The 16,027-nt window shown below is 39.6% G+C and overlaps 1 protein-coding gene across 1 annotated transcript in view; it reads left to right on the top strand.

Moving 5' to 3' along the window:
- LOC121442623 (protein phosphatase 1 regulatory subunit 3F-like) overlaps positions 1 to 16,027 on the top strand; it is a 49,123-nt gene that overhangs the window by 17,336 nt on the left and 15,760 nt on the right. Inside the window, 2 exon segments of the mRNA XM_041644229.1 lie at positions 290 to 418; positions 6,210 to 6,324. Of these exon segments, the coding sequence (XP_041500163.1) occupies positions 290 to 418; positions 6,210 to 6,324 (244 nt within the window).

Here is a 16,027-nt window from a genome sequence, read left to right on the forward strand (position 1 = left end):
AATTGACGAACCGTAAGTTAGTCTGCTTGCCTCCTTCCCTCTCCTCCACCTCTTGCTCCACCTAACCATAAAAAAATAGCAACTCATTTTCTTTTTATATAATAACTTTTAAGTTTGTAATTTGAACAGTAAAGCTGCTTCATTAACTTATTTTTTCACTTTTGCTTTTGATCATTTACATGATGATTTAAGTTAGAAAATACAGTATGCAAAATGTGCATAAAAGTCACAGTAGTCTTTAATACAATGTTTGATATGAAAAAAATAATGTCTTGGCTTTCTTTTTAAGGTCTTATGGAAGTGTTTTTAAAGCAATACATAAAGAATCTGGTCAAGTTGTTGCAATTAAGCAAGTACCTGTTGAGTCAGATCTTCAGGAAATAATTAAAGAAATTTCCATAATGCAACAATGTGACAGGTATGAAAACATTTCCTTCCTTGTGTTCGTTTTGATGACTTTCATTAGTTCTATAATAAGATGTATTTTTTGCATATGTAAATTGTTCCGTCATGACATCGCATTGGAAACAAGACCAGTATTAAAGAACTTGAGGGTAACTTTGTTGAATTGCCCTTTGGACTTACAGCTCTTTGCTAGGAAACAGGGATGATATAGAGGACTACAGGGAGGGGAATAACCAACCTTTCTTTCTTCAGGAAAATTTATGGATGGATATTGTGTTTTTTATATTAAGTAGCTCGTCTTAATTCTGTATTACATTTTTGTTCTTTTCTTTTTTCTTTTTTTGTTTTTTATTTGTTTGTTTTTTTGTTCTTGTTTTTCTATGCAGAGTTTCCTATATAGCCTAAGACTGGGCTTGAACTTCCCTGTAGCCTAGACTGGCCTCAAATTTGGAATCCTCTGCTTCAGCCTTCTGAGTTATGGAATGATAGACATGTTCTGCCCTATCTGATATAGAATTGTTTTTTTGTAAACTGACTCATTCAACAAGCACTTATAAATCATTTCCTAGTGAACAAATACTGTGTCAGGATCTAGAAGTACTAAGAACACTGGGGTCAGTAAATGTGCGCTCTCATCCTGGTTCTGAGGTAGCTAAATGACAAAAGACAATTCATGTAAAATCTCCAGGTCTGTGCTTTACAGTGGGCACGATCTTCTATTTTAGTGTTGTGGCTGGCCTCACACTCACCGTGGAACTCCCACGCCTCCTACCTTAATTTCCTAATGCTGGGATTATTGGCTTTCAACACCACTCCTGGCCAGTGAGGATACTCTTGATCATCCTGTAGCTAACACTATTCTAAATTATGAATAAGAATATTAGTATTCAAAGATCTTTCTGAAGAGTATGTAGTTTATTTTCTGAAGTTGTGTCTTAGGGTCTCTCTCTTTTTAAATATTTAACTTTATTTTATATGCATTGGTGTGAAGGTGTCAGATCCCCTGGAACTGGAATTATAGACAGTTGTGAGCTGCCATGTGGGTGCTGAATATTGAACCTGGGTCCTCTGGAAGAGTGGCCATTGCTCTTAACCACTGAGCCATCTCTCCAGCCCCTGTTAGTTACGTTATGCTGTGTTTAAACCCCGTGATCGAAGCAGCTTGAGGAGGAAAGGGTTTATTTGGCTTATGCTTCCATGTCACTGTTCACCATTGAAGAAGTCAGGACAGGAACTCAAGCAGGGCAGGAACCTTGAGGCAGGAGCTGATGCAGAGGCCATGGAGGGGAGCTGCTTACCGACTTGCTCAGCCTGTTTTTTTCTTCTCTCTCTCTCTCTCTCTCTCTCTCTCTCTCTCTCTCTTTTTCTTTCTTTAAGATTTCTGCCTCCTCCCCACCACTGCCTCCCATTTCCCTCCCCCTCCCCCAATTAAGTCCCCATCCTTCATCAGCCCGAAGAGCAATCAGGGTTCCCTGCCCTGTGGGAAGTCCAAGGACCACTCACCTCCATCCAGGTCTAGTAAGGTGAGCATCCAAATTGCCTAGGCTCCCACAAAGCCAGTACGTGCAGTAGGATCAAAACCCAGTGCCATTGTTCTTGACTTCTCAGCAGTCCTCATTGTCCGCTATGTTCAGCTAGTTGGGTTTTATCCCAGGCTTTTTCAGACCCAGGCCAGCTGGCCTTGGTGAGTTCTCGATAGAACATCCCCATTGTCTCAGTGTGTGGGTGCACCCTTCGCAGTCCTGAATTCCTTGCTCGTGCTCTCTCTCCTTCTGCTCCTGATTTGGACCTTGAGATTTCAGTTCGGTGCTCCAATGTGGGACTCTGTCTCTGTTTCCTTTCATCGCCTGATGAAGGTTAATATTCAGGAGGATGCCTATATGTTTTTCTTTGGGTTCTCCTTCTTATTTAGCTTCTCTAGGATCACGAATTATAGGCTCAATGTCCTTTATTTATGGCTAGAAACCAAATATGAGTGAGTACATTCCATGTTCCTCTTTTTGGGTCTGGCTTACCTCACTCAGGATAGTGTTTTCTATTTCCATCCTTTTGCATGCAAAATTTAAGAAGTCATTGTTTTTTATTGCTGAGTAGTACTCTAATATGTATATATTCCATACTTTCTTCATCCATTCTTCCATTGAAGGGCATCTAGGTTGTTTCCATGTTCTGGCTATTACAAACAATGCTGCTATGAACATAGTAGAGCATATACTTTTGTTGTATGATAGGGCATCTCTTGGGTATATTCCCAAGAGTGGTATTGCTGGGTCCAGGTGTAGGTTGATCCCGAATTTCCTGAGAAACCGCCACACTGCTTTCCAAAGTGGTTGCACAAGTTTGCATTCCCACCAGCAATGGATGAGTGTACCCCTTTCTCCACAACCTCTCCAGCAAAGGCTATCATTGGTGTTTTTTATTTTAGCCATTCTGACAGGTGTAAGATGGTATCTTAAAGTTGTCTTGATTTGCATTTCCCTGATCGCTAAGGAAGTTGAGCATGACCTTAAGTGTCTTTTGGCCATTTGAAGTTCTTCTGTTGAGAATTCTCTGTTCAGCTCAGTGCCCCATTTTATAATTGGGTTGATTAGCCTTTTACGGTCTAGTTTCTTGAGTTCTTTATATATTTTGGAGATCAGACCTTTGTCAGTTGCAGGGTTGGTGAAGATCTTCTCCCAGTCAGTGGGTTGCCTTTTTGTCTTAATGACAGTGTCAGCCTGTTTTCTTATAGAACCAGGACCAGCAGCCCAGGGACTCATCCACCATGGACTGGGTCAGCTCTGGTCTATTTCAGAATCACCTAGCATAGAGCTTTGAGAGAGCCTGTAAGGTAGAGGGCCTGGCTCACAGGTGGTTCTGGAATAGCCGGACTAGAAAGTGTCCACAGCGTTCACCAAGGAGGACGTGAGATGAAGGAAGCAGTTTCCATGCTTCTCATGCTCTTCACTGGGTTCTTACATTCCCAAACAAATGCTTTGGTTAAATGGTTGCGTGAACACCCATGAACTCAGTAGTGCCTTTTCTTCCCAGCATCCAGCAAAACTTGAAACTTAAGGCACAGGATGGGAAATAATGAAAAATGAGATATAGAGGTAGAGTTTGAAAGATGTTGTATTTGATTCAGAGCAGTTCAAACTTTTTTAACCTTTAGGTAATGAAGAACCATCAGAGGTTTTTTGTTTGTTTGTTTGTTTTTTCCCCTCTCTCTGCCTAAGTCAGCAGAAGAGTATGATTAGCCTATTTTTGTTTAAAGGAAGGTAACTGTGTCAACTGGGCAGCTTTATGGAACATTTATTATAATGGGGGAGATGGGGAGGCACCTATAACCTGGGGAAGCAAGTCAGAGGGAACCGAGAAACAGTGGGGGTAAGACATTACTTTTCAGCCTAGTAGCTGCCTAATAAAATAGAGTAGCTACAGCTCAGCCCTAAGTATCAGCTGTTCTGTCTGTTGTTTGTACTTGAAGATTTTGTATAGTTCTAAGTATTTCAGTATACTGAAAAAGTATTCTGAACAGTCTCAAGGCTCTTTAATGTCTTTGTGAATGAAAAATTGAAATTAAAGGAGGAGGACATGGCTACTCCTAAAGTATGGAGAAGATTTTATCGTAGATGTAAGGGAGAAAGCAGGTAGATGGAAGAGTCCAGGCCGAACATGGCTGGCAGTCTAAACCAGACCATGAGAGGAAAGACGGGGAGGGAGAGCAAGAGTGGAACCACCACCCAAGAGGCCGGAAGAGCAGTAGCCCAAATGGCTTTTATACAGGGATCAGGCTGGGAGAGGGAAGTGGAAGCTCTGCCCCTGGGAGGGAGGGGCTGGGAGGAGCCACAGGTACAGAGGGATTCTGGGAGAACTGGGAGGAGCTTGCTGTCTCTGAGACTTAGCAGTCTCTAGTATGTGAATGTTGATGCAGATACCTGCAGAGGCCAGAGAAAGCTCACAGGTTGCATCCAGGGAACTGAGCTTGGGTCCTTTGTAAGAGCAGTGCATGTTCCCGACCACTGACTTGTGTCTTCTTGTGTCCTTTTGCAAAATTTGCATTTGTTTGTTTGCGTGTGTTTTGATTGTGTTTTCCATGTGCGCATGTAGAGATCAGAGGAGAACTTGCCAGCTTTAGATTTCTGTCATGTAGATCCTGGGGATTGGAGGTGAACAGCCTTTACCTGCTGAGTCATCTCGCTGGTCCTGTAACACTTTCTTATCTCATTCTTCTATTTTGTTTCTCTGACACTGACACCTAGTAAAGTAGCCTCGCTTTGATAATGGCCATTACAAGATGCGTCCTGTACACGAGCCGTCCTCTGAACAAACTGTGGTTCTTCTAGCTCTTCTCCCCAGGCCATTTTTCAAAGCATCGTCTCTCTCTTTGCCACCCATGGGTTGGAGTTATTAAATTTTTTCTCTTTTTTAGATTTATTTATTTTATTTCATGTGTGTGGGTGGTTTGCTTGCATGTCTGTCTCTGCACTACATTTGTGCCTCGTGCCCGTGGAGGCCAGAAGAAGGTATCAGATCCCATAGAACTGAAGTCACAGTAAAGCTACCATGTGGGTGTTCGGGATTGAACTTGGATCCTCTGGAAGAGCAGCCAGTTCTTTTAACCACTGAAGCATCACTCCAGCCCCTAGAATAATTTTTTAAATAATTTTAATTAGATGAAATTCTGTCTACCACATCTTCTGGTTGTCCCACTGCGATCTAGTCCTCCTTTAAGATTTGTTTATATAAAGTTGTGTGCAACATAGTTTGCGCTGTTTTATAGTTTAACCCATTTGTGTTTTCTGTGATTTTGAATACTCTGTCTCTTTTGAATTAGGTAAGTGTAGGCAGAAGTTTCTGTCCTGGAAGCTGCTCCCAAATAACTACATAGAGGCTTAATATTAATTATAAATGCTCAGTCAATAACTCAGGTTGTTACTAATTCTTACATTTTTAATTAACCCATATTTTTATCTATGCTCTGCCACATGGTTTGGTCCCTTTTCTCAGTATGGCATGTCCATCTTGTTTCTTCTTTGTCTGCTTGCTACCCTGAGTCTGTCCTTCTTCCCAGCATTTTCTCTTTGGCTCTCCCCCTAACCTTACCTCGTTCAGTTATTGACCAGTCAGCTTCTTCATTAAACCAACCACGGTGACATATATTCACACAGAGTAAAGGACTCTTCCACAGATACTGTATATACCAGTGTATGTAGCATATATTTAATAATCAGTAATTGTAATATAGTTTATTGTTTGATTCTAAGTTTTTCTATCAACAACTTGTGTATAAACAGCTTATTTTTCTCTGGAAGATTTAAACTATCAGTTCAGAAATACCCTTCAATTGTTAATGATATTGATTGAATATATACTATTTGTGTAAATGATTTTTTTCTCAAGAATGGTATGAAGAACAACATGAAAGAAAAAAATATCCAGCTTGGCTTAATTGAAATTTACATCATTTTGAAGTTGAACATTAATAAAAGCAGTTATATTTAACATGTTTTTGTTAAAGGAAAATTCTTCCATTTGTTTCTAATATTAAGTAGTAAATACTTCTCCAAAATGAAGCATTATTTTTGTTGGGAATCACTTGAAACACTTGGGTCTCCTCTGGCTTGTAATCTTGTTAACTTTTCATCCGTGAAGTCAAACCTAATTATACACAGTTGCTGGGCTCTAGCTGCAGATGACTCAATGTAAATAGAAGATAACTCATTACTTTTATTAATTGAAACATGAAATGTTGCGAATACTTTATATTAGGATTTAGAAAAAATCTTTGCATATGGACTGAACATAAGTGTCCTTTTCTTCAGCCCCTATGTGGTGAAGTACTATGGCAGCTACTTCAAGAACACAGACCTCTGGATTGTCATGGAGTACTGCGGAGCTGGCTCTGTTTCAGACATCATTCGGTTACGAAACAAGACAGTAAGTACTTAATATTGCTTGTTAGTCTCATTTTAAAGGTTTCACTTTAGACTCTGACTCGTATTTTGTTACAGAGAAAACATTAATGTGAGAAAGGGGGTTGAGGATAGGCATACATCTTTCTAAGGCAGACTGAGACACCGGATGACCTCACACTGGATGACCTCTCAGGTCCTGGGGACCAGCCATGGCTCTCCTGTCCTTCGAAAGTCAGTATAAGATAGGATAAAAGGGTAGAATCTACTCTGAAAGAGAAAGGGAGAATGTAGATAAGATAGAAAGGTAGATTATTGAATCTATTTTTAAAAAGCAACTACTAGTTTTAAATGTTTTATGTTGGATTGGACTTTTGCACATTGTATACAAATTTTACATATTGATACAAATTTGAGATTAATTTTTGAATGTACTGTATATTCATTTCTACTCTTGTTAAAGGTATTGTACTTATACAACTCATTTAAAATGTAATGCAAATTTTTAGTCCTTGAAAATTATTATTACCAATTGTTTAGAAAATGCAGATTAGTAGTTAATCACCTATTATAATTGAACTTGTCACATTAGGTATGTTTTCAAGGTGAAACAAAGATATAATTTAAATAAGTCATCTTCAAACACTTCAGATATCTATAGAATATGGCATTTAAGATGCTTTAATAACATAGCCTCTTTTTTCTGTTTTTATGATAATGAGACATGTCTGCTACTGACAGCACCAGTCTACTTTAGAGAAGATGATGGGCATCAAAGAAACTCCTAATGGAGTTTGCTTTCTTTGTGGCAAATATAAGCCACTGGGCAAGAAACTGCCCTTGTTTTAACTACTGACAATATACAGTCCTAATTAGACAAGCAGGACACTTGAGAGTGTCTCCCAAATCTTGCCCAGACCAGGCAAGACAGTCCTTCAAAACCCTTATTTTATAGAAAAGTCTATCAGATATTGCCCATAGGCTGAAGATGGCTCCCCCAATATTGCAGAGGAACTTTGGGTGACTGTCCAGGCAGCCAACTGTTTCTGTCATTTCTCACAATTTTCAAAAGTTGCTTGCCTGCACTTCTTACTTAGTTAATATTATTTCCTTCTTGGGTCTCTGAGGGAGTTGAAGACTAGATAGTTATAGTTTTCCTTGTTTACCAGACGCAGAAAGCAAGTTATGATAGGAACTAAATTAGGTACAAGACTTTGGGCTCACAAGGTAGGCTAGATATGGAGCAGATTATCTGAAGTTGTCAGATGCAGATGGACCAGACATTATTGATATATTTATTGCCTGTATATATTGTATATAGTTGTTGTATATAGTTTTTATTATATTAGTTATAGCCTTTTTATTTTAGGCAGGAAAGGGGAAATATAGTGATATTTCCTTTGTGTTTTAATAAATAAAGCTTGTCTGAAGATCAGAGAGTAAGACAGACACACTGGCCAGCAATACAGAGCAGGCAGTGGTGGTACATACCTTTAATCCCAGTAGCCACACTAGTTAGCCATAGAAGCTGAACAGTGGTGGTACACACCTTTACTCCCAGCAGTAGAGAGGAATTTAAGATGGGAGGAGACATCTCAGTTTCATTCTGTGATTCCTGGAGGCAGGATCACCATTTTGGTCTGAGGTAGAGGTAAGAGTAAGTTATTGGCTACCTTGCTTTTCTGATCTTCGGGCTGAACCCCAGTATCTGACTCTGGGTAATTTTTATTCGTACTGCAATTATATGCTTAGTAATCTAAGTACAGTAAATGATGACTTTATGACATTCATTACATTTCCTCATCTTAATTTTTCTGTATTACCTTTTATAGTTGGTAAATAGTTGAAGTCATTTTTTCTGCATTTTTAAAAATAATTGAATGTTTTTTTTGGTTTTTCAATGTCCAACAGATGTGTGAAAATGAGAATTCTAGATACCACACACACACACACACACACACACACACACACACACACACACGAAGTGAGTTTAATGAATGTACTACTTAACAGAACCTAACATCTAACGCTCAGTGACCTTTTAATGTGAGTGGCTAAGAAAAATTATCAGTGAAATGATTTGTAATTCTGTAGAACAGTAATTCAGTTTCTATATGATGCTATTGCTGTCAAACATGTCTCAGTAAAATAAATTCAGAAAAAGTACATAACTACTTGAATCAATTTGTGGTTAACCAGAGTCATTTTAAAGTTTTGATTGGTGAAATACTTGGACATTTATTCCAGTTTTGTTTCTGTGGAGAAAATAAAGTAAATAAGATTTTTTTAAAGGAAATGAAATAGAAGTTTAAATAATCTCTGTTTTGACAGAGGATTAAATCATCTGTGACATTTTAATTAAGTATCTTAGGATTTCTATTGTTCTTAACCAGCATTTATGTAAATCAGGTGATTCTTGAGTGGCAGAACAATTGAAATAGTTACACCGCAGTTACAGGAGTGTTACAAATAATTATCCCGTAGTTAGAGGAGTGTTATAAAATCATTTCAGAACCAACCTCACTCCATTTGGTCCTAAAATGACCAGATGAGAGATGGAGTAGAAGCATGTGAATTAGAAAATTTTAAACATCTATTTTCATGGTTTCAGAATATTAATGTTACTATTTTGAGTACAGAGTAGGTAGTTAATTCAAGAAGTTTCTTTTTTGTACCAATAATTACACACTTTCAAAGTACAGTTCTTATAGATGGACGTGGATGTGACCACGATCTTGAAGAATTGGCTTTACCACTTAAACTCTGAGAGGTCCTGCCCCTTCATACCCTTTGTAAGGACTCAGCCCACTGGCATGATGGGATCCCCGCATTAGAACAGCCCGGTTACTGTCTCCACAGGGTAGTTTAATATCTATACATGAAACAAGCCTGGAGTGGCACAAGAGATCCCTCGGGCCTGTGGGTACCGTGTTTGCCTGTCACTGCATTTGGCAGTGTGTAAGTTCTCAAGAGCATTAGAAGACTTGCTTTCTAGTACAAGGCCGTTTCCATATTTATTATTGAAAGGACTATAAATACATGTTTCGTTTCTTTTTTGAGGTGTTGGGAATTGAACCTAACCTCCCCCCCTCCATCAGATTGACTCTAGTTGTTTTCATAGTCATAAAACAGTGCTTTCCTGAGAACGTGGCCACTTAGGGTTTATGTGCTGTGTTGTTTTTTGTTACTATGTAATTCCAGTACATACATATATATGTATATACATAAACACTTGGTGTTTTATTTACGTTGGCAGTGTTTATAATTGGCCATGAAGTTTTGCTTTAATTGCTTTTTTATTTCTCTCCACATTTCCCAGTTGCATGCAGAACAGCATTTTTTTAAATGTGTAAGGTGGTGATAAAGTCTTAGTGTTTTTTGAAGTATATTTTCAAATCTGAGTTGCATTTATTCTTTTCTGTGGTACTGGTGACGGAATGTAAGTGACCCCTGCGTGCTGCGTCAGTTCTCCACCCCTGAGCTGCACCCAGAGCCCACCCTCTCTTTGTAAATCTTGCTTGACAGTTTCATTAGCATGGAAAATGCTATCGCTTGACTGTCTAGCTTCTTTGTCTCTTCTACTAAGTTTTGCTGTTGCTTCTTTGAAGATGATCCGTTACTATTTTTAGGATTTAACCTTTGGATTTCAGAAACTTTACTTTGATGTACCTAGAATAGGCTTTAAACACTTTTTGCAGGTATTTATGTCTTGTTTTGATGAATCTCATATCTATCTATCTATCTATCTATCTATCATCTATCTATCTATCTATCTATCATCTATCTAATTTTTTTTGAAATATATTCCTTGTTTTTATGTACCTAGTATAGTGACTTTATTGATTGGTTGATTAATATTAGCCATTGTAGAGTTCTTACATTTCTTTTGGTTTCCTTTCTGACTTTAGTGCTGTTGCTGAGGCCTCAGTATGCTAACTAGGTGTTTCCCTACCAGCTGTTTGCCCAGGGCATCTTGTTTCTGCAACTTGATATTTGCCATCAGTGTTGGGAGCCTTTTAGCTTCTGTTACCTACACAGTGCTTGGGCACCCTTACCCTCTCGTCTGGAGTTCTCATTGTGTGTTTAGGTTTTTCCCCTCCCTCCCTCCCTCCCTCCCTTCTTCTCTCCCTCTCCGTTTCTCATTTCCCTTCTCCTTCCTTTCTTTCTTTCCCTGTCTCAACCTGTTGTGAGTCTGATTCTGTGATCATTTATTTTTTTCTTGATTTTTATTGTTTTGGTCTGTGTCTGGTTATCTGTGAAATAGTGTCTCCAATTCCATCATTCATGAGGCAGAGGCAGGCTCTATTAATCTTGAACTCTGTAAGTTCAAAGCTAGCATGGTCTACATATTGAATTGTGGGCCACCCAGGACTATGTAGTAAGATTCTGTCTTAAAAGCAATGGAGCTGAGGGATGTAGCTTATTGGTAGGTGCTTCATCAGCACGCATGAAGCCATAGGCTTAATCCCTGTGATAGCAACAGCTACAAAAATAGAAATAAAAATAGTAGAGATGATTTGGATCTCTGAATATTGATGTCTTCTTCCACCAAAGACTTTTTGCTTGATTCTGCCAGGTAGCAATTCTGGACCACATTAATTCAATCTGAGCAGAGATAATACGGATGTGGGTTTTAGCCTGCTTTCACATCTAGGGTATAGAGTATAGTTGGTCTTTCTCGTTGGCCCACAAATAATGACACAGAACATTATCACTAATTATGAGAGCTCCGCCTTTAGCTTGGACTTGTTCCCCACGAGCTCTTTAATGTAGTTAACCTGTTTCTGTTAATCTTCATCCTCCATTCGGCTCTTTATTAAACCAGTCAGAAGGTGCCTTTTACACAGTGTCACCAAGTATCCTGCAACAGTAAGGCTAAGTGGATTCTTGGTAAGTTTGGATTTCTAATATTGTTCCTCCCCATTCAGAATTTGTTCTTTGTCTTTGTCTTCTGGACTTTATTTTTTAATTTATAGGTATCTTTTGAGAAAGCAACCCTTGCTCAGCTTGTTTCTTTGGTTTTCTTTCCTCCTTCTTGCTCAGAAAGAAGATGGTGCTTCTGTGTTGTAGAATATTATTTTAAGATGTGTTAAATTCGTTTATGCCATGGAACATTTGTTTAATGACGCAAAGATGCATTCTTTTATGTTGCATTTTGTTTAACTCCATGAAGCTGTGTTACTTTGCCTTTCTAAAACTCCTGATTGGTCTAATAAAGACCTGAATGGACAATATAGAGGCAGGACAAAGGATAGGCAGGGCTGGCAGTGAGAGAATAAAATAGGAAGAGAAATCTGGGAAGAGGGGTGTTGCTGGATACTGTTTGTTCGTTCCCGGCTGCTTCAATCTGAAATAATCACACAGAAACCATATTTCTAGCTTGCTCTTATATCCTAAACTAACCCATTAATCTGTGTATCACCACGAGGTCATGGCTTACGAGCAAAGTTTTATTGGTCCCCAGCTGAGGCATCTGTCTCTGGTGGCAATTACATGGCTTCTCCCCGACTCTGCCTTCTCTCTCTCTCTCTCTCTCTCTCTCTCTCTCTCTCTCTATATATATATATATATATATATATATATGTATACACACACACACACACACACACACACACACACACATATATATAATCTTTTAGTCTGGCTTTACTCTGTTAAGCCAATTGCCGAAAGCAGCTTCTTTATTAACCAGTGGCAATAAAACATGTTGATACCATGTATCACCTCCCCATCACCTCCCCTTCTCCGTTTAAATAAAAAGGAAGGTTTTAACTTTGACGTAGTAAAATTACATATAACAGGTATCAAGCAAGAATTACAGTTAAATATTTATATCTGCTTTATCTTCTATCATAACTAAGGAAAACTATATTTATAACTATCTATTCTTCAACTCCATCAAAGACTCCAGAAGGATATAATATCACCTAAGTAAACAAGAAGTATATTGTAAACAACTTCTAAAACTTTAGAATTGAGATATCTCGCTGTCTGGACAGCCACCCAAAGTTATTCTGTACCATTGGGGCATCCATCTTCAGCCTACAGGCCCATAGTATCTGGCAGTGTTTTCTATGAAGCAGGAAATTTGAAAGACTGTTTTGCCTTTATTGGCAGTTTGTCAGTCACTGTCTTCTGTGTCCTGCAGAATGTTTGACAGACTCTTCCGTGAAGCAGGAAGGACTATCTTACCTATTTTAGGCAAGTTCAGCAGTCATTTTTTTGTGGGTCCTGTATGTCCAGTTCATACAGCATACCATCAAGCAGTCCAGGCAAGAGCAGTCTCTTGCCCAAATGGCCAACAAACTTCATAAGGAGTCTCTTCGGTGCCTATCATTCTCTTGAAGTACATTGGTACTGCCAGGAGCAGATGAGTCTTGCTGTCATGAAAAGCCTCGGTTTTGAAAATATTTTAAATGATATATTCTGAAAGGTCTTTGAAAGGTTTGAAGAAAACCTATCTAACTGAAATATATCTCTGTATATCTAGAAAACCTAACTAACATGGCTACAAGCTTGACTATTATTGATGATTTTCTATTAACCTATATTTCTTAATTATACATTACATTTTTTAAATGGGCTGCACAAACACAATACCTTAATCAAGAGCATAAATATATATAGCAAAATTGAACCTAAATTTGTATCCATAAACCAAGATCCATACCAATGCAAAGTATCCATCTCTTTAGCATATCTCAACTTTAAATGTAAACAAACATTATAAACAATATTTGGGAATTTGGGCATCGTTCTCTCCAAACTGCTTCCTTCTTTTTGTTGGGCGAAGTAACTTTGGGGTTGTTCATGGTGACCTTTTGCGGGGGATCTTGTTCCATTAAACCGCATTAATATGGTAGGAATTCACAGGTTCTCATCCTCTGTGGAAACAAAAGAACATCTTTTCCAAAGCAACAAATCCTTAGACCCAAATTTTGAAGTCAGGATACCTTTAAAACATATATGTTGGTTTAGTTTAGCAGCCCAGCCAATGAAATGTTTCTCTCTACTTAGCTCATTCATAGTCAAAACATTCAAAGAAAACAATAATAAACCTAATTCAGACTCTCTGTGTATATTCCATCTTTACGTGGCTTATTTTTCTTACTCTATTACTTTTTTTTACAAGTTTAATATTTGTGCTGTTATCTTTATTCCTTGAACATATGACTGTAATCTTTTAATTATAACTGTCTGTACTCTTTTTCCTCTCTCTTTCAAGCCTATGTACATTTATCCAACACTGTGACCATTTAGAAGTCTTCCGTTTTATTTCTGAATCCATGTGTAATGTATCTGTAATTATTTTCTGACCAAGAGCGCCATTTTTTTTTTAATGCTAAGCTGGTGTGGCTAGGACTAAGGTGTTTTTTTTTGTTTGTTTTTTTGCCTTTTGTCCCTGCCTGGTTCAACATGGCAGAGGCATGTTCACCACCTCTGCAGCCATGGACAGTGCCCCAGTTTCAAGTATGCAGTGGGTCTATGTCACACCATTAAGCAGTTTGTAGCATTCTGTTCACAAACCCCATTTAAGTGTTCAGTCTCCTGAAAGATCCAGAGCTGTTCATGCAACTAGCTCAAACTAGGAAGCCTTCTTAAAGGAGCCATGTTGTTTTTGTTGTCAATGCTGAGTCAGGAAGACTTCTCTTAAACTCATTGCCAGCAAACGAGTTCATCCGGAAAAAAAAATTGCCAGCTACCAAGAAGCCGTGCTTAGCTCTGTTCTTTTGTGTCTAGAATTGTTTCTGAGCTCTTTCACATTTTATGTGGATTTAGCTGGCACATGCTCACATGCCAGTCTTTTGGAGGAGGCTGTTCTTTTGTTCCCAGCTGCCCAGACACAAAATAATCACAAGAAACCATATTATTTTCAATACTGTTTGGCCAATAGCTTAAGCATATTTCTAGCTACCTCTTATATCATAAACTAACCCATCTCCATTAATCTGTGCATCACCACGATATTGTTGCCTACTAGCAAAGTTTCAGTGGTCTTCAGCAGAGGTGTCTGTCTCTGGCGGTGGCTACATGGCTTCTCCTTGATTCTGTGTACTCTCTCTATAATCTCTTTCAGCCTGGCTTTACTCTGTTAAGCCATTGGCCGAAAGCAGCTTCTTTATTAACCAATAAAAGCAACACATATGAAGAAGGACTTCCCACACCCTTGAAAGAAGGATGTGAACTCCAGGGGCCAGCCACCCAGCTACTCAGCAAGCTGTGGAGTAAGAAGTAAAGAAAGCTATATGGGATAAAGATAAAAGCCGAGGCAAAAGGTAGACAGGATAATTTAAGAAAACTGGCTAGAAACGAGCCAAGCTAAGGCTGGGTATTTATAAGCAATAATAAGCCTCCATGAGTGTATTTATTTGGTAGCTGGGTAGTGGGCCCCCAAAGAGTCAAAAGATTATAAAAAACAAAACAAAAAGAAAAACCACCACCACCAACAACAACAACAGAAAACTGCTACTACACTAGTGTACCTGATTGTCCTGGTGTCCTGGTCACAGACAGCCTTGTCCTGGTCACAGACAGCCTTGTCCTGGTCACACACAGCCTCGTCCTGGTCACACACAGCCTCGTCCTGGTCACACACAGCCTCGTCCTGGTCACACACAGCCTCGTCCTGGTCACACACAGACATAGCCTTGTCCTGGTCACACACAGCCTCATCCTGGTCACAGACACAGCCTCGTCCTGGTCACAGACACAGCCTCGTCCTGGTCACACACAGCCTCGTCCTGGTCACAGACAGAGCCTCGTCCTGGTCACAGACACAGCCTCGTCCTGGTCACAGACACAGCCTCGTCCGGTCACACACAGCCTCGTCCTCGTCACAGACACAGCCTCGTCCTGGTCACAGACACAGCCTCGTCCTGGTCACAGACACAGCCTCGTCCTGGTCACAGACACAGCCTCGTCCTGGTCACACACAGCCTCATCCTGGTCACAGACACAGCCTCGTCCTGGTCACACACAGCCTCGTCCTGGTCACACACAGCCTCATCCTGGTCACAGACACAGCCTCGTCCTGGTCACACCCAGCCTCATCCTGGTCACAGACACAGCCTCGCCCTGGTCACACACAGCCTTGTCCTGGTAACAGCACTGGCTATCCTGGACCTTACTCTGTAGACCAGACTGGCCTCGGATTCACAGAGATCTTCCTGACTCTGCTTCCCGAGTGCTGGAATTACAGATGTGTACCACCACTGCCTGGCAAGTATGAACTCATCTTTAGCTGTTTGGTACCTTCTGTTACCATGTTTTCTCAATTTCCTGGTCTTGGTGAGTTTGCATAATTTTCACCCATAAATTCCTGGCTTAACACTGTATCCCTCTTTTCCTATTCTTGTAGTTCTACAGTGTGCAGGAGGCGGAGGCAGGAGAGTTCTGAGCTGCATAGCAGGACTGTCAGCAGCCAATTAACCAGACAACAACAAAACATTATATTTTATTTGAAATTAACCTTTATTCCCTAAGCAGTTTGTATCTATTTAGTAATCCATTGATTAATTGGATTAAATCTTCTAGCAGAGTAGTTCTCAGCCTTCCTAATGCTGTGCCCCTTTAATTCAGTTCTTCATGTTGTGGTGACCTCCAACCATAAAGTTATTGCCGTTGTTGCTACTTCATAACTGTCATTTTGCTGCTGCTATAAATTGTAATGTAAACAAATACCTGATATGCAGCATATCTGATATGACCCCCAAAGGGGTTGCACCCTA

Source organism: Microtus oregoni, unplaced genomic scaffold (genome assembly GCF_018167655.1).
Source record: "Microtus oregoni isolate MIOR12 unplaced genomic scaffold, Mior012 000092F_ref0000046, whole genome shotgun sequence".
NCBI lineage: Eukaryota > Metazoa > Chordata > Mammalia > Rodentia > Cricetidae > Microtus > Microtus oregoni.